At 39.9% G+C, this 26146-nt stretch overlaps 1 protein-coding gene across 1 annotated transcript in view; it reads left to right on the forward strand.

Annotated features, from left to right (window-relative positions):
* Positions 1–26146, forward strand: part of COL24A1 (collagen type XXIV alpha 1 chain) — a 242407-nt gene that overhangs the window by 62214 nt on the left and 154047 nt on the right. Inside the window, exons 8-13 of the mRNA XM_074961390.1 lie at positions 4713–4757; positions 9979–10032; positions 11318–11362; positions 14869–14922; positions 15730–15774; positions 24168–24221. Coding sequence (XP_074817491.1) covers positions 4713–4757; positions 9979–10032; positions 11318–11362; positions 14869–14922; positions 15730–15774; positions 24168–24221 — 297 coding nt within the window. The remainder of the gene's footprint in view (positions 1–4712; positions 4758–9978; positions 10033–11317; positions 11363–14868; positions 14923–15729; positions 15775–24167; positions 24222–26146) is intronic.

Genomic DNA, 26146 nt, shown 5'->3' on the forward strand with positions numbered 1-26146 from the left:
TGCCAGGGCTTGTCGGCACTGCAGAGCCTTTGCTGGTAGAGCTGTGCCGGCATGGCTATACTGGCAAAGCACCTTAGTAGAGAGACAGTGTATGTCGGCAAAAGGAGTTCTTCTGCCAGCGTAGCTGCATCACCTCCCCAAATGACATTAGTTATGTGACAAAAGCATTCTTCTGTTTAGATAGTTGCATCTACACTGGGGGGTTTTGCAGGCATAGCTATGTCGGCTGGGGGTATGATTATTTTTTAATGCTCCGAGGCAACGTAGGTAGGCAAAACTTTAGTGTAGACTAAGCCTTAGATTAACTGTGGAGTTAGACCACAAAGAGAGGAGACCCCTCCTTTCAACCTCTTTCCCATTCCCTGCAAAGCATGTGAAGGGGAAAAGCTCCCATATGAGCACTCGTTCTCAAGGTGTATGTTATTGCTGTACAAAACGTACATCTAACTATCAAATGTAGCAAACAAACAGACAAAAGATTTCAAACCAAACTTCATTGCCACCTAAAAACATTAATGCTTTCCTCACTGATATCAGTGAGCAAGGAACTCTTTCCATCTCGGTTAATTGAGTTTCCTGCCTGATCAGGGAAGAGAGAAGCTTCTATGGATTCAGTGTTGGATATTGTTGTAAAATACCACATTAGTTTGTTAAAGTAGACACTCCCATTGTTTTCGATACAGGATTGTAGGTTTCTGAAATTTTGAGTAATCATGGGCATTTTCCTTTAATAAGTCCTATGAACGGAAGCATGATAACAGCATTATTTTAGTAGTTAGACATGAAATAAGACCTCCTACATGTAGAATGTGCCTGGAAAATCCGTGCAGGAGTGTTCAGAGGTATTGAAAAGCAACTATTTGGAGGCAATGTGATGCTCGGGCCCATGATAGAATCCTTAGAACAGCCGCATCCATTGGAGACACAAAGACTGACTCTCCCCAGGCACCAGGACTTCAGTGCAGTTACTCCTGATTTATACCAATGAGATGAGACACAGGCCTATTTTCTTAAAGGAAGTAAATCTTTATTTTTACCCTTGAAATATTGAATCCTGGGAGTTTGAGAATCTAAGGGCTTCACTACCCACTACAGGGGTATCAATTCCAGTGTGCACTAGAATGTTTCACACTAACTGGCCCATGTGGATCCTGCTCGAGTTCACTAACAGTTCCCTAGCGCATGTTACAATAGTACTATTTGAAAAGGGCCTACATTAATGTGTACTAGGGAACTTTTAGTGCATGTCAGCAGGGTCCACACAGGCCAGTTAGTGCACAACTCAGTAGCGCACATTAGAACGAACACCCCTCTCGGGAGACTAATGCACTGTGTAGCCCTGACACCAGGCTGGTGTAAAAAAACAAATCAAAAACCCAGGGCTGGAGTGAGGGTGAAGCCTTCTGTCATTATAATACTACAGGTAGCACATGCTAGCCAGAGACTCTGATTTATATGATTTACATGCCTCACAGACAAGAAACGCTGGATCTACAAAGAAGCCAAACACATTTCTAATCTGAGGGTGCATGGAGACCAAATAAGTATTTCAAAATTGTGTCAGATGGTGAAAATGTGGAGTTGATGAGTACATTGTGTCTTGTGGTGTTTGTGGGTTATGTGTTATGGGTCTGATCCAGCCTCAGAAGAGGACCGCAGGATTGCAGTCATGAGAGAGTAGCAAGAATGGGATGAGCTTATTTCCCTTACATTTTTGTTCCCGTCATTATGCTGACATAGGATTAATTTTATGCCACTTTTGGTCCATACAGTATTTGTCATAGAGGAATAAGAATGGTATTGTGTCATGTATGTCATTCATCTATATTGCTGCATTGTTCTTTGACCTTCTCAACATTTTGGAAAACAACTGTCCAGCTGTTTCAGCTTTTCCATTTACATGTTGATTTGTTTCCAGTTTTTAATATTGATTTAGATCTAAATGCTGGTATTAGTTCTATTTGCAAAGCAGTTCTTCATTCCCATGGCACCCATGGCAAAGGTTTCTGTAAAAACGCCTACAGTCATATAGCTCGTTGTGCTCACCACGTGGCCACAGTGGCTTTTTTCAACTCTTCTTTGGCACTGTTCAGAGAAGACCAAATCCTCCTGCATTCCTGTAATTACCTGCCCATTCCTCTGTCTCTCTTGGGAGGCTGCTGTAACCAGCCAGCAACTGCCCCAACCCTGTGCTATTGGAATTTCTATGGAAACAATGGAAAACACTGCTGGGCTCCCAATGTTGTTGTTGTTTAGTATTTATATTGATATAATGTTAAGAGGCCTTAGCAAGGTTGAGGCTCCATTGTGCTAGGCACTGTACAAACATATAGTAAATAACAGCCCCTTAAATGTGGCCCCTTACGAAGTAGAGGCTACGTTACTCCATTAGGCAGTAGAGTCCTTTCTCTCTCAGAGACCAAAGCACTCTTGTCACTCTGAGTGCCAATAACATGCCCACAAAGTGGGTGTGCTGGTGTAAGCAGGAGCTCAAACCCTTCCATTTCTGTTTTTGCCTTTGAAGTCCAAATGTGAGCGTCTTCATTAGAATTTGGGGAGTATCTTATCCTCCAATCAACCTACAGATATTATTAGCTTTTCTTTTTACACATACTTTCCTTTTAGCTCAAAACAAACGTAGTTCCCTTTTTTCCTGGTCCAGATATTAAAACATTTGAACATTTCCTCTGTAAGCACCTATTCTAAAAGATCCTTTAAAACCCAGATGTAGGGTTGTTCTCAAAAATGCTTAAACCACTTAGGACCCCAATCCCTCTGAAAGTCTGTCAGTGGGACTTTGGCTCCTAAATAACTTATGTCCTTTTAAGGTGCTTTTGAAAATTTTACACATAATTCCTAAGAAAGTGTTACTGCTTTGCCCACCAGATTTGCATTGCAGTCATTAATCATGCTTTTGTCTTTATTTAATGATCTTACCAACAGCATTTCTAGGGCATGCCTTGGCATGTTAATTAGGCAGTCCCTCTCAGCCCGTTTGTCCAAGACCCGCTCTCCCATACCTATGCCACATACTAGTGGGTCTCATGCTAGTGCTCTAAAAATAGCTGTGTAGACTATTTTTTGCCACTTTTGAAGTTGCAGCCGGGTCCGGCTGGAGCTCAGGGTTGGTCTTCACTGTGGGGAGATCAACGCTGCTGCAATTGATGCAGCAGGGGTAAATTTAGTGGGTCTAGTGAAGATCCACTAAATCAATGGCAGAGCACTCTCCGGTCAACCCCGGTATTCCAGTTCCCCAAGAAGATTTAGGGAAATCGACCAGAGTGTCTCCTGTCAACACAGCGCAGTGAAGACACCAGGATAAGTCGACCGTAGCTACGTTGACTCCAGCGACGTTATTCACATAACTGAAGTAGTGTAACTTAGGTCAACTTACCCCCACAGTGAAAACAAGCCCTTGGGCTCTGAGGCCTGGAAACGGGTGGAAGTGCAACTTCAAAGCTCTGTCTACACAGCTATCTTTAGAGCACTAGCATGAGCCCCATTAACCTGAGTCTGTTGACTTGGGCTGGGAGGCTTGCTTCTGTGGACTGTGTAGACACACTCAGATGTATGGCTGAAATACGCTCCGCAGCTTGTGATTTGCAGATGATTGTTGTTTGCGTCTGCTTTACTGTAATATCTAAACTTTAAAGCAAGTTAGCAATGCTATGTGAGTGTTTAGCAAGATGTAAGGGAATACCTGCAACACTGGTTTGGAGAGAATGGAGCCTCTAGGTTTTTTAATGAGCACATGTCCTTGGGACTAACGTTATTTCCCAAGCAAGTGTATAATGCTAAAATTGCAAAGTTTGAAGCTTAACAGATGTGATTCTTTTTCATTATTTAAAACTATTACTGAACAAAATTACTCCTCTTTTATAATTTCATGTTAGGTAATGCCGTTTAGTTTGTTGTAGCAAAGCTCTTGGCATGGTGTAGAAACCAAACCGAAACTTGAGACACCAGATGAAATCTTGGCCCTATTGAAATCATGGACAGAACTCCTCTTGACTTCGACAGGGCCAGGATTTCACCCACCATCTGTACAGGCAAACCATCATCATCATAATGCTCAATATAAAGAGGGGAAATGGTAAACTTTGATGATTTAAAGATTCCAGGATAATCTGGAAGACTTTCTTTAGTGTCAGGAAGATGGTAGTTTCATTTACTTGTGCAAAACTATCATCATAATACAGAGTATTAAAAAAAAATTAAGTCCATATAAGAGAAATCTTTTGTTTTCTTACGGTTATCTTTTCCTAGAGAGCTTCTTGGCGCTCTTTGCAATGACGTTCTTGTTATGCTTAACTCCATTGAACTGGCTCATTCAGAGATAGTGTTATGACAAGGATTTGGAATGGGGAAACAGTCTGGACTAAATCCAGCTTTGCAATAATTACAAGCTGATTGTTGCTAAAGGCATTTTGTCTACGTGTTATTTAAGCTTACACAGATCTGGGACTACTGGTGCAAGTTTAGCAGGCATAGCTAGAAATCATCTATGCTAAGGTAAGTTTCTCTTTCTCCCTCCTCCCGCATCAGCTACTGAAATTAAGCCATGTGGATGTCACAGAGAAAGAGAGATTGCAAAATTGTTCTTTGTTGAAGAAAAATATAAAGCGGGGAGGGGGAAATCAAGACCCCCAAAGCTGCATCTTGCATATCTGAATGTATTCATTACAGCACCTGTTTATCTCTTCTACCTGCAGGGTCTCAAAGGCTATCCAGGGCCACCAGGTCCACAAGGCGAGCAAGTGAGTGGTGAAGGCACTGTAACAGTTGATACACATTGTACAAAGCATGTTAAGTACAATTAAGGATAATGACTTTAAATGTGTATATCAAATAATTTCTTTCAATTGCTGGCTGGTTGAAGAAATACTCAATAGATTTCATTCTTGACCAGGTACTTAGTTGCCATGGAGATGGGTATGGTTTAAGGCCTAGATAAAACATAATAAACGAACTTGTTTTCTCCAACTAGTCTGGTGGCTTGGCAGAAATGTGTTGTGTAATGTTTTAGGAGGCAATTCAGTCTCTTTCAAAACCTTACTGACTGAGACTTGACAATGCATGCTTAATTTCTGGATGGGGAGATGGGAAGGGACTGTGTGTTGCTTTCTTAAAGTATCCTTCATGTGAGTTTCAGAGGTAGATACTTGTTACTCCTCCCTAAAGATAAGGGGCCATGGCTGTCAACTGTAATAACCTTGGAACAGGAGTCAAGTTTTTCTCTGTTGTATACAGTACTGAATGCACTGTCAATGCTGAATGAATAATCATGACCTAATGATAGTAGTGACCAAAGGAGAAGTCAAAAACAAAAAGTAAAAAAAATAGATTTTACCTGTTCAAAACTTTAACTGAGCTCTACTCCAAGAAACCAAATGAAGTGAGGGCAGTCGTTATAGTTCAGTCCCTTGGCCTCTGGCATCTTTCTGCAAGAGAATTAATTATCAGAGTTGTTCAGAAGAACAGCATTGTTAACTGCGGGACCTGAGAACCAACGAAGGAGCTGGTGAAAAGTGATTAACGAGTAATGAAAACAAGAGGGTAACTCTGTGTGTGTGTGTGTGTGTGTGTGAGAGAGAGAGAGAGAGAGAGATTGACATCAGAGGAATAATTTTGGCACTAAATATGCAAGTGTGTGAATTCTCTTGAATATAATCTGATACATTAGACCTCAATGTGAAATTACTGTTTGCCCAGCAGTACTGAAGACCGTCTGACCTCATCTCAACATACCCATACTATTGTTATAAATAATTATTATTCATAGTCTGTTATATTATTTTGGAAATATTTAAAACTCATTTATAAAAATTTGGGAAAATACTTTTGTTCCACGGCCTGTTCTGACTGCTCCTATTTTAAGGACTGTGACAAGGAGAAACGTAATTGTAGAGGATGGCCTGGAAAGAGTCAGGACAATGATACTCATTTTGCATGTCAGTAGCAACAGACTTTGTGAAGTTCAAAGTATCCACTTGTTGGCTGGAATTTCCATAAACCTCTAAACAAAGAAAAAAGTTACTGTAAATATATCAAATGTGGAATTACTTGAGAGTGAAGCACAACTGGGAGTGCAAGCAAGGTTTTTAAAAAGAACAAAGAGTAAATTAAAATGATTTGTTGCTCTTTGGGTTTTTTGTCTTGATTTGCACTTGGAATTTTTGAGACCTGATTCAGCCAAAAATATCCACAGCCCTCTGAATTGTTTCAAGCTTTAGGAGACCCTGGATCCTGGTTCCATGGCAGACCAGCCCTTTCAGGGAATAATCAACCTCCCATATATGCCAAGAGGATGAAAGAAATCATGGAAAGCAGAACCAAATTGGAGGCACGGCACTTATGCAAAATAACTTTTGCTTCCCACATTCATGACTTCTGATGCCTGGGATTATTCTTCCTCACTCAAACCAGCTGCATGTAGCTCATGGAGGAAGTCCTGGTCTTGCATTAGTGTGGCTCCCACATGACAATGGGTGGAAAGGTTGGACAATCTCTAAGCCATCCCTATGGACTTGGTTTGTTTAAACATAAAATTAGCTAAGGAGAGAGACAGGGGTGGAGGGAAATATGGTGACATTCTAACTTCTTACCTCCTTCTCATTCCAAATCTTAGTAGTGGCTTTTGAGGAGGAGCTGATCATTGGAGAATCCCAAGGGGCTTCACTTCCTCCAGCACCTGTGCCATGATTTTCTTCTCTTTCAATATTTTTGGCCAGTGGCACCTTTTGGTTTTCTTCCTGGTTGACATCAAGAATGGACCTCCTAAGGGCCCTGCAGTTCAGAAATGTTGGGCCAAATCAGCTTCTCTAATGGATAAACTGCAGGAGTGGGTATTGGGTCAGGAAAACTGCGTGAGTTTCCCGAGACAGAGGTTAGTCTAGATTGGCTGATACTGCCATGAACACCAGTCCTGGAGGCCAGGCCTAGATGCCCAGCTCCCTGGCATTGCAAAATTGAAATGCCAGGGCTTCATTTACCAATGGCTACCCATGGAATCCCCAATGAGGTGGGTTCATACAGGGCACGGGAAATATGGCGAAGCTATTGCAGCCTCTTTATATCTCTTCTTTAGTGGATTCTCCAAGGTGTTTGGGCGGCTGATGCATGTCTTTTCCAGCAACAGCAAGGACCCATGCCCAGTAATGGTTTCCCCACCCAATGAAGGATGCTCTGGATGGCTGGTGGAGGCAGGGTACAGTTGACCCCTTTGTTTAGGATGGGCAGATTCAGGTGTGGAGAGTCATCCCTGGGCTCGGATTCTGTGTGCGTGATCCCCTCTTGTTTTCAGATTTCACATAGGGCATTGCAAATAATGAAACTTGTGTGTTTAAGGGAAAAATAACCCAGATAAACAAGAACTCTGAAGATAGATTTGACCATGTCATTGTAAGTAACTTTTTAGGTGTGTGGATCTAAAAGGATTTTTGAAATATCAAGGCTAGATTTTGAAAAGCGACAGAGGCTTTCATTTCATAACATGGAATCCAGGGAGTTAAGAACAATGCATTTTCAATTGTGGGTGGCATGAATTAAGTATTTTGAAGCAGTAAAGCAAATTAAAGCCTCAGTCTCAATGTGAGTTTGTGCTACCTTTTAATACATTTGAGGAAAAAACAGTTTAATCTGCCTATACTTTCCCGCAACAGTTATTTTTTTGCTACCTTAGGCTAATTTATACAGGGGTGGTGCTGGGGGGTAGGGGTTGTGGGGGCGATAGCCACCCCAAAATTTACCATAGCCTTACCACAGCCACCCCTCCCAGTGCAAAGGTCAAACGTTACGCAGACATAACGACGGCATGATATGGCATTGCCACCCTTATTTCTCCGCTGCAGCTGACGGCGGTGCTGTCTTCAGACCTGGGTGGCTGGAGAGCGGTGGCTGCTGGCCAGGTACCCAGCTCTGAAGGCACTGCCACAGCTAGCAGCAGCACAGAAGTAAGGGTGGCCTGGTATGGCATTGCCGCCCTTTCTTCTGCAGTTCTGCACAGCCGACCTCCCCCAATTTTCTATTTAGCCCACCTCAGCCACCCACACTGGGAAAAGGCTGGTGCCACCCCTGAATTTATACAACCAAAAATGAGCCAAATTATACTCATTTACTCATGTGAATAGATAATTGCATACATTGTAAAGTCCCTACACTGCAAACTCACATTTGAGCATACTCTGGTCTACACATCTGAGTACATTTGTGCAGCGTAATCCCATTGAACTGGTCAGTGGGACTATTCACCTTGTATATGTGTCTGCAGGATCAGGGTCTAAGTGAGGAAGATTTGGCTACATGAATAGATAATTGTTTGTTTTAACTAAATAGATGCCTAATGAAATCATGTTTCAAAGTTAATCATTTCCTACTCTGTGCATTAAAATGAAATTAAATAGTCTTTATTCAAGGGAAACTGCAGCAGTTGTGACACCTTTGGTAACTAAGTAAATATTTACTAAATTAGGCCCCAATCCTGCATACCTTGACCATTACTCCATTATGGAGTCCCATTGTTTAAGCGTGCTGATCCCTCTGCAGTATTAGGGTCTACAATAGCATGTAGACACATTTTAAGGACTTCCTTTACATAGCTGTGGGTATTTCAGTGACTTTATAACCATGAATGATGCTGTTGTCTTGCAATGAGAGCTGTCATTTTACTGATACTTCCCAGCAGGAAGTCCAGCATGATGACATAGTATGAGATACAGGAAGGGCAGTTCAGCATATGAAAGCATAAAAGAGGCAGGAGACTTTGGAAGAGGTTGGAAGGTAAGTTTTGCCATATGTTTAAATGTTTTGGTTAATTTCAGATTAATTTATTTTATACGATGATGATGATATATTTTCTATCCAAAATAAATAACACAATGTACGTTGCAGATATTGTGAGAGTCTCCTGCCTTTCTTGTGCTTTTATATACTATATCTGACTATCAACAATGGGTCAAGATGGTAACTCCTGGTTTATTGTTAATTATTCATTTTTATTTATGAAAGACATTTTAAATGTTTCAGAGGTTTCTTATTCTCTGTAATGTGATATAATGACTGGGAAATTGTTGATATCAGAGAACCTGTCTTTCTGTTGACAATGCCTTGGACTGGTTCATTTGTTTGAAATTTTTTAGTGAACTTACTATTCCCTAAATTGAAGGACTAACAGGATCAGATACAGTTTAAGTGTCACCACTCAGCTAATGAAGTGCACTCCCATCCTAACTATCTTCATCACATCTCGTCTAGTTCTGGACCTTGCTTGAGTAAAGGTTGCTCACCAAACAGGTGTCCAGTTCTTCAACAATGAACTTTACCACCTGGCACCCAAGAACTTACCCATTTCAGAAAAGCAGAATTTTCTTAAAATAAACAATCAAATACACAGAATTATTAGGGGGGAAAACACTTTTGGATTTGATTAGAGAAGGAAGAGGGGGAAAAGGAAGAGTTTACTGTACCCATTATTAATCCACTGTTACTCTAACCTTATCCTAGCATACCCACATTGAGACCAATATAAGGAAATTCAGATATACAAGGACATTCCGATTCTTCTTACATTTGTTCCATAAAAGTAAAAATTTTAATAATACGGCCAAGATCAGTGTCAGCTTGGGTTATCTGCACCATAAATACCTGTCCCTTGAGGGCATCTCCCGTTGTGCATATCTGATTTTGCCAAACATTGTCTAAGAGTTTTCCATCATGAATCAGTGGTTTTTTTCCTTGTACTTCACTTCATTTTGGACTAATTCCCTCCCTCTCCCTCCCCCAACCTAGATGCTTTTGCAATGTGTGCACCATTGCTAAGGAAGTAATCATGCCGATTTTAATTATGTATAAGGAGTGGGTTTTATGGGCTTCCTATGCAACTTACACAAGAAACAGTCTTGCATTAGGAAAAAGCTCTTTCATGATATCAACAGGTAAAAATACACAAAACCTGATTACTTTTTTTTGCTTTCAATTTAGGGAATTCCAGGAATGGCTGGCAATGCTGGTTCACTTGGTTACCCTGGCAGGCAGGTGCAGTAACTATACAATAGAATTATATGTTTTCCTATTATAAGCACCTGTTCAGTACTATACATTAGTTTAAAATATGTTTCCCTTCCTCTCTTTGGGGTTAATTTTCAAAGTGATGCCTAGTGTACATGGTCTGTCCGTTGGCAAGGAGTGTTTTGACAAACTGATCTACCTCAAAAGGATTGTCTGCCATCATGTAGCATTAATGATGTCGTTTCTGAAAGAACCATATCTAAATCTGCTGGCACTGCTGATGACATCACTGCGTTGGCTGACATTGTATCGCTAATACTTAAAACAAGCCTCCTTTCAGAGGCACCATTCACGGAAGATATCTGGCACATTGTGCCCTCAGTACTGGGCTCTGAATGGGTTAGACACAGTTATTCTGTGTCCCTCTAGTCCATACATACCTTGTTACCAAATTGCTCTCTGTCTGTTTCAACCTTTTAGTATTTAATGTTCAGAAGAAACAGGAAGCATTCTGCTCTAGTACCGTTCCTACTTATTTGCCTACACTTCTTTTTTTTACTGCTGAAACTATTTCTTTAACTTTTATGTGGGGAAAGAATATGTTAAAGGGCTTTTTCCATTCAGTTCATTGAGAGAGAGAACCAATGAAAACATCAAATTGCTATCAATGCAAGCCGTTTGTAATATTGATTTTTATATACCTGGGACAGATAGATAGTTCAGTATATGCTGTTGGTGCATTAAGATGAAAGGTCAGTCACTTTTCCTCACATTTAAATTACATGAGCCAAATTCAGTCCTTGTATTTGTCAACTGACTTCAATGGAGTCATTCCTGCTTGAGGGGCTGAATTTGACCCATGCTCTCTAAACTATTTCAACATTTTACTAGACCAATTTTACAGTGGCTATATATTAAAAAGCATTAGTAAATAGTTTATATAGTGACTGGATGACAACATGCCAACATTTAAAAATACAAAATGCTTTGAAATAAATTTATTGTTCTAATGTTGGCTAGAAAATGACTGGAACTGCATTCCAATATAAAAGTTTATGAAAAGTTCCATGAAGTTATTTTTAATGTCAAGTTCACAATTGGGTAGAAGGTTTCAACTGGATTGGGAAGAACTTTACAAAAAGAAATAACTTTAATATAAAGGAAGTTGCAGTCTCTGTCTAGAGGTTCACATAGCACCCATCATGAAAAGTGCATTACCAGTTTGGAAATTAACAATTATTGTGATAATTCTTTTAAATCTAGTATTTCCATTTATTTTAAATGAAGTAAAAGTCGTGTCTTTTTATACTAGGGTTTAGCTGGACCAGAAGGTAACCCAGGTCCTAAAGGTGTAAGAGTAAGTAACATTTGTAAGCATTACGGCATGCATGACTGTATTTTTATACATATAGTATGCTTGAGAGATTTCATTGAATTGCCAGTTGCACAGCCACTGAATCACTCTGTCTATTGCAGAATTGGTTAATGACAAACTCTATTTCATTAAAAATTTGAGGATTTATTTCTTTTTCATGCCTACAAGCGGTACAGAATAATCTCATCTTGCTGCTCTTCCTTCACTTGGAACATATACAGACATGAAGAGAAAGAAAAAGAACCCTATGAGAGTGTGGGGGGAGCAAAGGAGGGGAGTGGAGGGGAAGAGGCTGTTTCCTGCCTGGAGCATTATTTCTGTAGTAGAAGCTGTCAGGAGTGAAGGCAGATCTGGCATTTGTAATCTTCAACTGTATAGAGGTTGATGGAAGGAAACAATCACATAAAGAATATGAGAGTCACCTTCTGCTAGATCCTAAAATATTTCAGTTGATATCTTTTGTAGCCAAGACCAGGGGTACAAATCTGAGCCCTTTAAAAATTTAAGCTTTGCTTGGATTGTTTTTGAGTAAAGTTTCACGGAGAAAAGGGAAAAAAAGTTTTTACTTTTCACACATACACACCTATAGATGTAAAAAGATCAGATTTTATTTCTTTCAAGGTCACTGCCCTCAACAGATCATCAGACTTGGATCACATGTGAATATGATGTTAACTGTGTATTGCAACCTGAGATTTGTAATTGCTTTACACTAGAAATTTCTCAGGTTTTTGATTCCACCCTCATCCTTACTCAACTCCATTATCGTACAGGTTCCTGTGAAGTATACTGTGTACCTTATGATGCTGTCAAGCTTCTGTTACAACTTCTCCATCATGTTGCTGAATCTGTGCACTTGTGTCTTTTATTGCAGATATTTAAAGCCTTCATCTGCAACAGTTTTTTGAAACGTCTAAGCTTTGTTCTTCTTAAATTCAGTTTTCATTATAGGATGGGAGAGGTGATTTCTCTGCTTGTAAGGATCTTGTGTCCCAAAGATATTGCACCCACGTGGCTCTCAACCCTGAGACATTTGTTCCTTTTTTTCTTGCCCCAAAGTTCTCCATAAACCTGTAGCCAACTCCTTCTCCTGTTATATAAGACAAAGGTGATCACAATCTTTTCCGCTAAGTGGCCCACAAGCTCGTTATTATTTTTGCCCACACATATGACTGTCATTGTTAGTATGAGTTATTTTTGGAGCAATCTCAGACTGTCATGTTTCAAAAGGGTGTCTCCTACATAATCCTTTCTGTCAGATGTTGCCTGTAATGTTGACCCAGAAACATGTTTTTGTGCCATTGACTCATGCAGTTATGTCAATATAATTTGAGCTCTTTAGGTTAGAATGCACTCCTATGATAGCTCTGCATCCTGATTATTTAAGGGTTTTAAGACAATGCAGGGAAAGAAAAGAGAGCTGCATTTTTCCCTAATGTGTGCGGTACCAAGAAGAGTATTGTCCTTCCTAAGAGCCTCAAAAAATGAGTTAAGATATTTCATTAAATTCAAAGGACTGTAGAGATAGATGTGAAAACACTGATTTTTTTTCAGTAATTAGGTGCTGCCCCTGCCTTTGCACATTCACTCTCAGAGCCTCTACTTGTAGAATCACTTCATTGTACTTTTGTTTATGCCAATTTGCAATTGAATTTGTACATGTCTGTCACATATGCACAGCCGTGAAAATGAAACTGAGCTTTGGAAGCAATATAATGGAATATAGCACATACAAACCATTGAAGATTTGAGAGGAGGTTTAAATTTCTCAGGACATAGTGTTAGTTTTCAAATCTTAAGAGCCAGGAATTTAAATGATTACTACATTTTAGGGGGTGGATTTTTTAAGCGTAATTTTAAAAAAATACATTTTCCAGGATAGCTCCCTGTACGTGGAACTTATTTTCCCCCCAATACAATCCTCCCTTTACCAGTTTCAGGTTGAAGGAAATGGGCTAGCCAAGGACATAAGTGTGACTTCCTTCAAGTCACCTTATATTCTGAATTGCACGTATCCCATTCAAACCCAACAGTGGAGTAATCACTAATGACATTCTCGTTGTCTAGTACAAGAAAGCTGCACCCGTGTTTTGCTCAACAGAGAATTATAACAGCTCTTATGAGTGAGAAACATTTCCTGCCCTTTATAACTTTTCATTGTATTTCATATTATGATTTTTTTATTTAACTAGACTTTGTGGGGCTTCTGCTGGTCTCCACTGTATTGATGAAAAGTAGAGTTGCTTCCTAATTCAGTCACAGAAGACAAAATCTTCAAAACCTCCTAAATGCTATTTTCATGTGAGAATTTCTTCAGTTTAATGTTTTCACTTTCTTAACTTTTTATTTTTATTCATTTAACTGGAAGCGAATTGGATATTTTGAGAACAAAACACAGGGATATGACCTCTCTGTTAGCCAGTGGTTAGCATGTGTCCCATCATAATAGTTACTACTCTGGCTACTCTATTGATCTTATGTTCTACAATAAAATTCAGTTATTTCTACCGTACCATTTTAAAAATTGAACACAGTGGTATTTAGCTGTGGATTTTCAGATTTTGATGCAACATAAGGAAGTTACTTCCCATGGTATATCCTACTAGAGCTGGAAGGTGTCATTTCCAGCTTGAGGAGACATACCTGCACTAGCTTTGCTAAAAATAGCAATGTAGCCACAGTGGCGCGAAGAATGGGAGAGGATAGCTGCCCCAAATATAATCTCGTCTGAGATCCTAGGCATGTATTTTTGGCAGCTAGCCCCTCCCATCACTTGCACCACTTGCACCACTGCAGCGGGACTTCTATTTTTGGCGTACAAGCGCAGTCAGAGCTAGTGTGGGATGTTTCCTTGAGCTGGAAATTGCAACTTCCAGCTCCAGAGTAGACAGCATCACTCTCTACATGGATAGAAAGCATGGCATGATGCAGTTACAATTAAACTGATGCTTACAATGATTTGTCTCACGGGTTTTAATGGGATAGACAATTCTCCCCTTCTACTTAAGCAGGGAGGGAGAAGACATCTTAGTCACTTTTAATTAATACAATCCAGCTGTGACAAGATAAACTTGCAAAATAATTACTTTGTAGTAGAAATCACTCAAACTTATTCACACAAAAATAATTTATTTTTTATTTACATATGGGGAATATTGTAAATTTGAAAGCTTATTTTTAATATTCCTTTGATCAGCACTTTCTGATGCAGTAGTATATCATTTGGGAATTTTTTTCCGAGTATGGTTAATTTGTACGTTACCTCTGCAATGGTGGGTGATTGTAACTATCAGTTGGATTTGGAGGGTGAAATCCTGGCCACATTGAAATCACGGGGAGTTTTGCCATTGACTTCAACTGAGCCAGGATTTCACCCAAAATCTCAAACCACTATACGTTCATAAATGTGTGGTAAATCTGTATCTAGCATTGTTCTTGAGATGAAACTTTTTAATGAAAAAATTTAAGAATTATTTATCTGTTCTAAGGGTTTCATTGGACCTCCAGGGGCGGCAGGACAGCCAGGACCTGAAGGAGAAAGAGTAGGTTTAATTAAACATGTATTGAATATTTACACATTTATAATAATGAAACACACTGAAGTATAATATACACCAGAATGAGACCAAGGAAAACTTAAATAAGATTTATTAGGCTTTATTAGGATTTATTATAAGGCTTGTCTGACAGCAAAACTGGGAGTGTGTGAAAATGTCATACGATTAAATAATAATATTCTGCTGATTAGAATGAATCTAGTGAATAAAATCAAAATAGCACCAAGGTTAATAAATCTGAATTGACTGTAAAGTGAAGCTTGGATTTCATCTAAAACTTTTGAGATTGGGAGCCTGTTCCTGTTGTCATTGAAGTGAGCAGTGAAAGTTTCCTCTAAGAGTAATTCAGTCCATGTAAAATCCCCTTTCTGAATTGCCTGGTATGTGTTTAAGACAAAAATGTCCATGATAATCTGCTAACTGTGATTTTGAGCCTAATTTTGCTACTGTTGAAATCAGGGAAAGTTTTTCCATTGACCTTAATAACAGCCAAAGCAGGCCCTTCTCAACATTCTAGGACATATTAATATAATTAAACTAATATGCCTGAAGTGAAGAGATCACAATTTACATTTCTCCATCCCATTCTTCCTGCTCCCTTATAACAAGAAATAGGTATAGTGTCTGCTTTTTGTGGTGGTGATCTTTAGATTGCCTTTTACAATCAAATGTGCGTGCCAATAATATGTCATTTAAATTACTTTTAAAAAATCTAGATTCTGTAGATTTTTTAGATTGTAGATTCTCTTTCCTTTCTTTCTTTCTTTCTTTCTTTCTTTCTTTTTTTTCCAGGGCATTCCAGGACAGCAAGGAAAAAGGGGTCTTAAGGGGAGACTGGTAAGGTTACTAATATGGGTTACTACTTTTGTTGCTAATTTAAATGAATAATGTAAGTATGCATATAATTTTAAGTAGCTGAAAAGGTTAGTGTTGTTTTATTCACAAATGATTTTATTATTGTTTCAGCACATACCTTGCACTACAGAAAAATGACAACTTGTTCGGTAAATTTAATGGTGCTGCTAAATAAACGTAAATTAAGAATTCTTAACCTGATGGCCAGTTCAGCCATGGGAACTATCAGTGTGACTGCCATGGGGTTAAAAGATCACTGAAAATGCAAACAGTTCTAAAAAAATATTGTTAATGCAACACAGATTTATGATTGCGGGCTTTATGAAGAGTCTGATTCAGGTGTTGGCCTGAATACAAGTCAGTTGCAGCTTCTAATAATTTCAGATGTTTGCAGAAAAAATTGTAGAAATCAACTGTTGGCAAGTTAAAGATATTCCCTACTTAATAGAAACATATTTCTGCATCTGGGGCCAGACACAAATCTGCAAGGCATACCTTCCTAAGGTTTACAGTATTTCTGATAGATCAGAAAACTGTAGCATGATCTGTTACGTGCCAAGTTCTTTGTTTTCTGCCACATGGTTGTACTTTAAGACTTTTGCTGTCTGGATATAAAATACTGTGGAAGGAGAGATTCATAGCTCTGTTGATGTAATTTTTGTGTTTGCTGCATAGTTATTACAAAACCATGTGAAATATGGACCAGCTTCCAATACATGTGAATTTTGGGTTAATCAGTGCATAACACAAAAAGTACTAAAAGACACTCCTGAAACACGTTCATTAAAATCAAGAACCTTATTTAAGTTTTTAATGCTACAGATTAATGTGTGAATCAAAAAAGATTAAATTTATTAAAGTAATTGGCTAACAGGATAGTGTGTTCAGTTTTTTGTCTACATTGTTGCTGCTCATTTCTCATTTGAATCATGTACTAGTTTGTGCATCCCAAAAGTGTACATTAGCACAGTGGTTCTCAAAGCCGGTCGCCGCTTGTTCAGGGAAAGCCCCTGGCGGTCCGGACTGGTTTGTTTACCTGCCGCATCCGCAGGTTCAGCCGATTGCGGCTCCCACTGGCCATGGTTCGCCGCTCCAGGCCAATGGGGGCTGCGGGAAGCAGCGTGGGCCAAGTGATGTGCTGGCCGCCCTTCCCTCAGCCCCCATAGGCCTGGAGAGGCGAACCGCGGCCAGTGGGAGCCGCGATCAGCCGAACCTGCAGACACAGCAGGTAAACAAACCGGTCCGGCCCGCCAGGGGCTTTCCCTGAACAAGCGGCAGACTGGCTTTGAGAACCACTGCACTAGCAGATACATGCTATTGTATTATGGCACCTTATTAGCCATGTGCAGTGTGCTGGCTTTTCTGAGAAGAAAGAGCATCAAGGTAAAAAAGCAGAAGACTCGTGCTCAATCTGTGTAAAAAGGAGGTGATCCTGATAGGGATCTTTGAAACACTGTCTGGAATTATAATCTTGTCTTCAGCTGAAGGCACCTGACCTCAGGTTCTCAAGGTGGTATGATGTCTCGATCCCACTGGACTGCTCCTAGCTGTACAAGTAGCAGAAGTGGAGAGAAATTTATTTTCCATCTTCAGCTAGTCACGTATTGCACCCTCTCTAGTGGGGACTCTTGACCGTAGAGATCCATCTTCAAATAGTTTAACACATGGCAGTCTACTGTTTAAGTAACAGAGATCAATGAGAGCACATCAGCCCAGTGTTCTGCACATACCGTTGGCTTTCTACTTAACGCCAGATCTATTTCTTGGTCCTGAAATCAGTTCTGAGACCTTAGTCCTCCACAGTGGGCTAAGGTTTAGTTATCATAAGGCCTAATCTGTCAAAGCACCTGAGTAGGTACTTAGCTCTAGGTACTTTGTTGGATCAGGACCGTCGAATGCCTCTTTCCCCAAATCCAACCCAATGGCCTCAGGGTGAATACCTCAAGAGGTTGGAGCAGGATGCTCTCACCAAAAGAATCTTGGCTGTGGAATTCCCCAGTATCAGAGAGATGAATCCTAGCCTTAAGATTCAGCGTGAAATGCAAGACTCATCTTTGTGCAAACTTTCCATCAATAACAATGAGGGGAAAAAGAAAAAAGAAAAGGAGTACTTGTGGCACCTTAGAGACTAACCAGTTTATTTGAGCATGAGCTTTCGTGAGCTACAGCTCACTTCATCGGATGCATAGCATATCGTGGAAACTGCAGAAGACATTATATACACACAGAGACCATGAAAGTTTTGTTTCATGGTCTCTGTGTGTATATAATGTCTTCTGCAGTTTCCACGATATGCTATGCATCCGATGAAGTGAGCTGTAGCTCACGAAAGCTCATGCTCAAATAAACTGGTTAGTCTCTAAGGTGCCACAAGTACTCCTTTTCTTTTTTCTTTTTACGAATACAGACTAACACGGCTGTTACTCTGAAATGAGGGGAAAGAATGGCCAGCATGGCACCATCACTTTTGGAAGAAGGGCAAATCCCAAATATGATCTCATTTTGGAAAGCAGCCTAAAATTTAAGAGGTGGAGATTAGGGGCTTGTTTTAGGGTAGTTCTTTTAATTTTTAACATAGTTCTAGACACCATGGTGATGAATGCTTTAAAATTCTGGTAGATAATTGTGCTTGCCATCATTTTGTTTACTGTCCAGATGGCATTTAATATACTATAAAAACCATCTGACATGAAAATCATCTTTAGGATTCAAAATGCGACCAATTAGCAGACTAGCTGAATAGTTATTAGTATTTATAATATCTTTGGCATATTTGAAATGGAACAAAATATTAAATTGACCAAATTCCTTATTATAAATATTAGAGAGTCTAAAATTGCCTGCATTTTAAATCAGTTGGATGTACAGTATGTTTTAAAGAAAATATTCTGTATTCAAGGTGCATGTGTCCCATTTCTTTCCATATTAAGTATGTAATATGAAATCTGGCCACTTCTGTATTATTATATTACCTGTCTTGTTATATATGCTGCACGGTATTTCACATACACCACTTTGAGCACATTTATTGGGAAAGTACTATATAGGATTAGTTACAACAACTAGTACTCAAACTGACAAAGCAGACCTTTTGAACTATACCAACAATCTGCTAGTCTAGTCCATTGTAACTGTGTGAAAATACTACAGACCCGTTTTCAGTTAAAAATATGAATGTTCTTGTTTTCTAGGATGTGTTATAGCAATATGCTAGATGATATTACTGATTTAATAAAACATTTCTTACACAGTAGTACTGTTCTGTTTTCAGTTTTAGATGGTTTTCTCTTTTCCTAGATTAGAAATGCTTTTTCTTTTTTATAGTACCTAAATTGTTCTTCTCTCATCAGTTATAAAACTCATGATGATGAAAGTGGAAATATCATGGTTATGGTTAATCTGCCCCTTTGTCTCATCCAGAACGTCTTTTGCTCTTTTTTTCTGTATATAAATCACTACCTACAGTCTGAATCTGAGACCTGGTAATTGGAAAAATTGCCTCGTTGCTTTCTCCATTTCACTTTTGATCCAACTGTTAGTTTCTATTTAAAAAGTTGTGTCTTCATGGGTGTCATCTGGAGTTTAACAAGTTTAACATCTATTGGGGCACACATCCTCACCAAAATGTACTAGTTTTCTTAAAAGAACAGTAAATTAGCCTTTGACTATGGCTTCCCAGAAGGTGGCCTTGAATAAGCAAAAGATATTTTAATAACATGGCACTATGTCAAATAAAATTTTACGATACAATTTCAGAGGCCAATTGAAAATTTGGTCCAGAGAGTATAGGTTTTCAAGTTAATTTCAAAGTCTGTCGTATTTAATAATGAACATTATGAACCTCTACTGAATCAACAACCACATAAGGAATAAATGCTATACAGTCTATTTATGTTATGAAAAACTTGTACCTTAAAATTAAAGAATAACAATTGTCACTTGAGAGCACCATGATCAGATATTGAATACAATTTTCACAGTGTGATAGATGGGCCTGTTTGTTGCTTGGAAATGGCCTGAATCATTTTTGCTGAAAACTGGTCAGTTTGGAGGGATATTTTTTGGTTTTAACACACGCAGACTTTAGCAGAATTTTCTGAGAAATTGGCCGTTTGTTAGTTTGCAACAGAATGCAAAAAAAACCTTGGGCCAGGGTCATCCTGTGTTTGGGAGGGCTTCAGCCAGTGAAAATTCAGGAGCTTGATGGCAGAAACTTTGACAAAAGGAAGAGGTAGCAGAAAATGGCAGCAAACATCCCTTCCTCAGTGGGCTTTTAGAAGGCCAGTGCAGCCCAAAAAAGTGAACTGTGTTTGCCAGGACAGGGACGTTGCCTGGGGATGCCTTGATTCGGCGCATCCTCTGGCCACCTTCACCATTGGAGCGTCTCTGTAGTGTCAGCTGCTAAGAAAAGCTGGCCTCCTGCTCTCCCAGCAGAAGGCCCGTTAAGAGGGCAGCAGTGGTGATGTCAGGGTGGTAACAGATTTTTGATGTTGCGGCTTCACTTTTGGTAAGTACAGCCTGGTCAGTTGAGCATGTCTGCATTTTGTTGTGAATAAGCCACATTCCTCTATTTAACTAGAAATCCAAAGGATATTAAATTTTATCTGTGTGATGTTGGTACGTTTACACTGTTGTAGGAACTTTAATGGTTTAACTTCTTTTATGGATTTTAATACAATGTCCAGTAATGAATTTCCACATTTACTTATGTTAAATATTGAGATCACCATAGCCATCCAATGGAGTTTTTTAATGTATGAATCATAAAACATTGAATAGTTTGATGTGTATTTTGAATGGGCAAAGCTGCTACAAAGCATGGAGAATGTTTCAGAATTGATCTGGAGAACATCTGATAAATTAAAACTTCAGATGCAGTCACAGACAGTAATTTGTCAGGGCTTACACTCCTTGGGTGAAATCCTTGCCCCACTGATGACATTGGAAATGCTCTCATTGACTTCAGGAGAGCCAGGATTTAGGACAGCATTACTCCCCGGAGTGCTGAAGTAGTGAGTTGACTTGCGGTTTGTAATAAACAACCATCTACTATGCAACAGTCCATTCAATATTACCTGTCTTTCTCCTTTTCATAATTGATATTTTATTATTTGTGTTAAAAATACAGTGTTAATTCATTGTAATGATTACAATTCAAAAGTCAGCACATGAATTAGAATGAATAAATCAAATTAATTCACATTATGATGAAAATATGAGGAATTATGAGCCTAGTAACTTACTGCAAGATACTATGTAGGCTATTAATGGTACATTCACAGAGGAATAGGAGTGGGATATATTCTTGTCCACAGTGAAAACTGACTGGAACAAAATAAGACAAGACTGAAAAGTACAAGACAAAGTATAAGTAAATAAGACCAAACCAGACAATACAAGACAAAACAAAACTAGCTGGAACAACTCTAGTTCAATGGTTGTGGAGGAGAGGAGAGTTATACAAGATAATTTTCCCTTATTATTTAGTTAAACTCCAGTTCTTATGATGACACCAAGGTAAAAGACTAATAGTTTTGATTAAAGAAAAACATGGCTGAGAAATCCAGAGGTATTTTGAATTACAGGGCAAACTTCCCACCTCCCTACTGCAACTGTTAAGGTTCCTTTCAGTTCCCGGCCTGTGGTTCCTGTTTATCCATTGTTAGGCACCCCTTTTCCCCCTTCCCAGCTCTTAACTAAAGATATTTAGCTCTGATAAATCATGAGCTAGACAACCTAAGGAAGGAAGGTTGAAAGGGCTAAACTAATAGTTTGTGTGACCTGAGGCACTTTTGAGCATGGCCCACTGGAGGTGAAAGGTTAGTATCTTAACCTCCTCTTGCAGCTATACAAAGAGAAAACTATAACCTTGAAAACACCCGAGAGCAGAAAAGGTAATGTTTATGAAATAATTACATGCAGGATGAAAGAAACTGCTCCCTCCAGTCTGTGGGAATGGAAGGGTGGTTCCAGTTAATGTTTGTTAACTAGTACAGTTGTGAATTCTAACATGCACACTCACAAATACTTGCAAAAACAATGAGGAGTACTTGTGGTACCTTAGAGACTAACAAATTTATTTGGGCATAAGCTTTCGTGGGCTAAAACCCACTTCATCAGATGCATGGAGTGGAAAATACATGCATCTGATGAAGTGGGTTTTAGCCCACGAAAGCTTATGCCCAAATAAATTTGTTAGTCTCTAAGGTGCCACAAGTACTCCTCGCTGTTTTTGCTGATACAGACTAACACGGCTACCACTCTGAAACCTGTCACAAATATTTGTAAATCTCAGTGCAAACACTCCCAAAGGTTTGTTCTGGATCCTAGCTTATCCTGCGGCTCAGCCTTGGGCAGTAGTTCTCAACCTGTGGCCCAGTCAGCACACAGCTGCGGCCAATGTGACATCCTCAAAGCCATAGAGGTAGTACTGGATGCGACCCACATGACAATTGTTATGCAGCCCACAATGGTAAATAGGTTGAGAACCACTGACATAGGATGAACCATGGCTAGGAACAAATGTTTATTTCCTGGAACAAACTATTGTGGAATATCTACAGTACACTAGAATTTACAATTGTGGTAGTCAACTTAAATTACCTGAGCTAAATCCTGTTGCAGAAGTTGCAGTATGAACAAGACAAACCCTATGAGAATGCACTGAGAAGGTTAGGGATGGATCAGAGCAATTGTGGAGGATGGCCAGTAAGTCTATAAGTGGTGTTAATCCACTGGCCGAAACACCTGTGAGGATGGAAGGGAAACATAGCAAACTGTGTCTTTTAGTATAGTCTAAAAATACTATGCTAGCAACTATGAACTGTCCATTCAAATACCATGTTCCCTACGTTTAGGATGTGTTGGCAAATTTAGCACAAAATTGCGCTGGAATTTTACAGCTGTATCACAAGCTCATACGCCCAAGATAATTCTTGGCTCTCTTACAACCCTGGTGCTTGCAAGATATTTTACTCTCATACTATCTATATTTAGGATTTTTTTTCCTGGATGTATTAGCTTGCATTTTTCCAAGCGGAATCCCCTCCCAATTTAGTATCATCTGCAAATTTCATTGGTGTGCTGTTTTACTACCTCTTCCAGATTATTAAGAAATGTGTTAAATCAGACTGGTTCTAGCATTAGTAGGGCTCTGCACAGTTCTCCACTACACACCTTCCCTCCAACTTAATATATTGGCATTGATCACTACTTGTGCTGCTCTTGTGGGCATTAACTTTTGTGCACCACCGCACTGAATCCACTCTCTCCCACATGTGGCTCTTCCAGTTGGTTAGTGAGCATTTGATAGCGATATGAAATCAATAGGAATTAAAATAATTCAATCAATTCGTGCTTCCTTTCCAGGGGCAACATCTGGGGAAGCAAAATAGCATCCATAATAGGGAGCAAAAAAGATCATGGTTCTAGCAAGGCAGGACTTCGAGTCCTGCAGCCCCAGACAACAATGCTAATTTTGGCTCAAAATTGAAATTTCACTTGTCCAATCAGATTCCAGGTGCATCCTGGTGACTACATAGCATCACTACCTCAATATCTAAACTCTGAAGTCAACACTCTGCTAATATGAATGAGGAAATTCATACCTCATTTGGTGCTATTGTTTCAGTCTCTAGCTGCAGACTCAACCAGGCAAGCATGCATTAGTTTACATTGGCAAAGATAACTTTGCATACAGAATGGTTAGAAAATGAAGGTTTAATTCTGAGCAGTGCTGAGTCCCTCATATTGGTCATTGATTTTAATGCACGTTTGTCATATTGAGTCTTCATCCATAAATATTAAAAAACAGTCTTAGGTAAATGCTATATGGCATGGGGGAGGTGTGATCTTGTAGTAAAGGCACGGAGCTGGGTACCAGAAGACCCCAAACAAACATTCCAGTGGGCACTTGCATAGTATCGACCTCATAAGGGCTCAGTAAGATGATAACGTCATATTCTTGCAACTTAAAATGGCATCCAGAAAATCTTCTCAAATCTTTCTTGGATGGGATTTTGGAGTAAGACAATGAAGTGCGTTTTGAATTTTGCAGCTGAAATGGTTTATTTTCCCCCCTTCTTGCTAGTATCATCTTACTTTCTAGTACCTTTGGTCAATTTGGGTTGGGGTTTTCAAGGGATCCTATGGGAATTAGGTGTCCAAATCCCATAAAAATTCAATGGGGGTTGTGCACCTGACTCTTGTAAGCTTCTTTTAGAACCTCCCAGCTTTGGATAAGAAAGGGCAAGTCATTTGTTCTTGCCAAATTTCTTAGTGTGTACGCATTTCTTACATATTTCCAAGTGTAATGTGAAGAATAATATCCGGTGTGTGCTGTGATTCTAACAGTGTTACCTCTCTCTTGTTACCAGGGTTTTCCAGGTGACTTTGGAAACAGAGGCCCCCCTGGTGCAGATGGGAGTCCTGTAGGTATCAAATTGTGTGTGTGACTTTGCAATTTACAACATGGTGGTATTAAAATGTGTCATTGATAAAACCTGTCCAAAAACCAAACAAACCCCTTGAAAAGGAGGAGATTCAATGCAGTCCACTAGAAATTTGCTATCACTCTTGATTTTACATTGAAGGTGCTCAGATAAGAGAGAGAGAGATTCTGAAAGCTGCTGAATGTGGCCAGCTCCCATTATGAGCTGCAGATGCTCAGCTCCCTTCAGGATCAAACTCTTGCCTGTTTAAGGCTAACTAAACAAATCTGCATTCTTGCTAAAATTCTTAGTGACTAGGGCCCTAGGACATGACTTTGCTTGATATGATACAGTTCCAGGGTCTCTTAAAAAGGGGATATTCTGAAGTTGTTTCTCAGGAAACTGGCTCTAGTATGTTCAGGTATTTACTAGCTTTAACCTTTGAACTATTACTGAATAAGCCTCTGGACCTGTCTTTTGCTTGTCTGTCTTTTAGTAACTCAGCATTAGTAGGGCAGCCGCTCTTTCTTTAGAAACACCTCTTCAGAATAATGTGCTCTGATGATGCAGTAATCAAAACATGTGACAGTCATCATGTCATTGTTTCAGTACTGATTTCAAAGGAGCTTCTCTCTTGCCCTGTTCTTAGTTGACTCTGGCTGCAGCCTCTTAGCTGTGGATTCCCCTGGCTTGGAGAAGCCCCCCATAGATGTAGAGCTAAATTACCTGGTTCCTCCAACACCCTTCCTGTGGTCCCTGACACAATGAACAGGGAGTAGGAGTGGCCAGATTGCAGCTGTTCTCAGCTGATGGATGTTCCCTTGGGAAAGATGGGCAGTTAGTGCCTACGGGCTACTCTAACCTGGGTGAGGGCCAGGAGCTGGGTGAAGAACCAGGGAACTGTAACAAAGTCTCTGAGGATGACCCCTCCTCTGCTGCACCAACTGGAAACTCTTTAAAGTTTTGCTGGTGCCTTGATTGCCCAGTGGCACCAGGATTTTGGCACGCAGTAAATGTATTCAGCATTTCTGATCTCTGGAATGAAGCTCACCAAGGGGTTAGGTAATATAGTATCTTTCACTTCTGTGGCACTTTTCATCTTGAAAGAACTCAAAGGGCTTTATTAGTGTAACCAACTGCCGTACAAATTATACACAAGGGTCAGTTCGTTCTGCCCCTCTCCAAAGCAGATGCGTTCTTTCCACCAGAACTGAAGGGGAAGAGCAACACTTGAATAGAGACAAACTCAGAAAGTCTAGGTCCTAAATTACAGACTTATACATTACAAAGAACTGCATTTTAGCACCACACATTTAAAATGAGTTTCTTCTAATCTACCAAGACAGCTGCTGATATCACAGCCTCCTCAAATAGCCAGTGAAAAACCCACCCTGCAGGGCTGGTTCAGGCAAGGTGCCAAGTCTGCAGCTGCAAGGGGCTGGAGGCCAGGTTGAAATCTAATGTGATATTTACTAAGGGTACTCTAGTGCTGATAATGTGGAGCAGGAGCTACTGCATGCTGACTGGGAGTTCTGCGGTGATAAGAGATAGTGGTCCCTGGAGATTCAGGAAGTCTCCCCCCTTATCTCAGCTATGGCTGGGACAAATCATACTCTCCACATCCCAGCCTCCTTCTGTTTACCAGGATTGCTCCATCCCTGTTTTCATGTTTCTGTCCCTAGCCCTTAATCATGTACATGTTACATTCCCCATCCACAGCCCACTGCAGAATAGAACCCTCCCAGCTGGTACGGCGGAGGAGTTTGGGGCTGGTGGATGGGTGGCGGGGGCAGAGAAGGAGGAAGTTACCTTTTAAATCTTTTGGTCTCACAGCTGGAAAGCCCAATACAATAGCTTCACCGTGGGCCAAGATTTGCTTTCATACTCCCCACCTCCAACATTGGGATGTGAAGGAATGCACTGAG

The sequence above is a fragment of the Natator depressus genome, chromosome 8 (assembly GCF_965152275.1).
Source record: "Natator depressus isolate rNatDep1 chromosome 8, rNatDep2.hap1, whole genome shotgun sequence".
Lineage (NCBI taxonomy): Eukaryota > Metazoa > Chordata > Testudines > Cheloniidae > Natator > Natator depressus.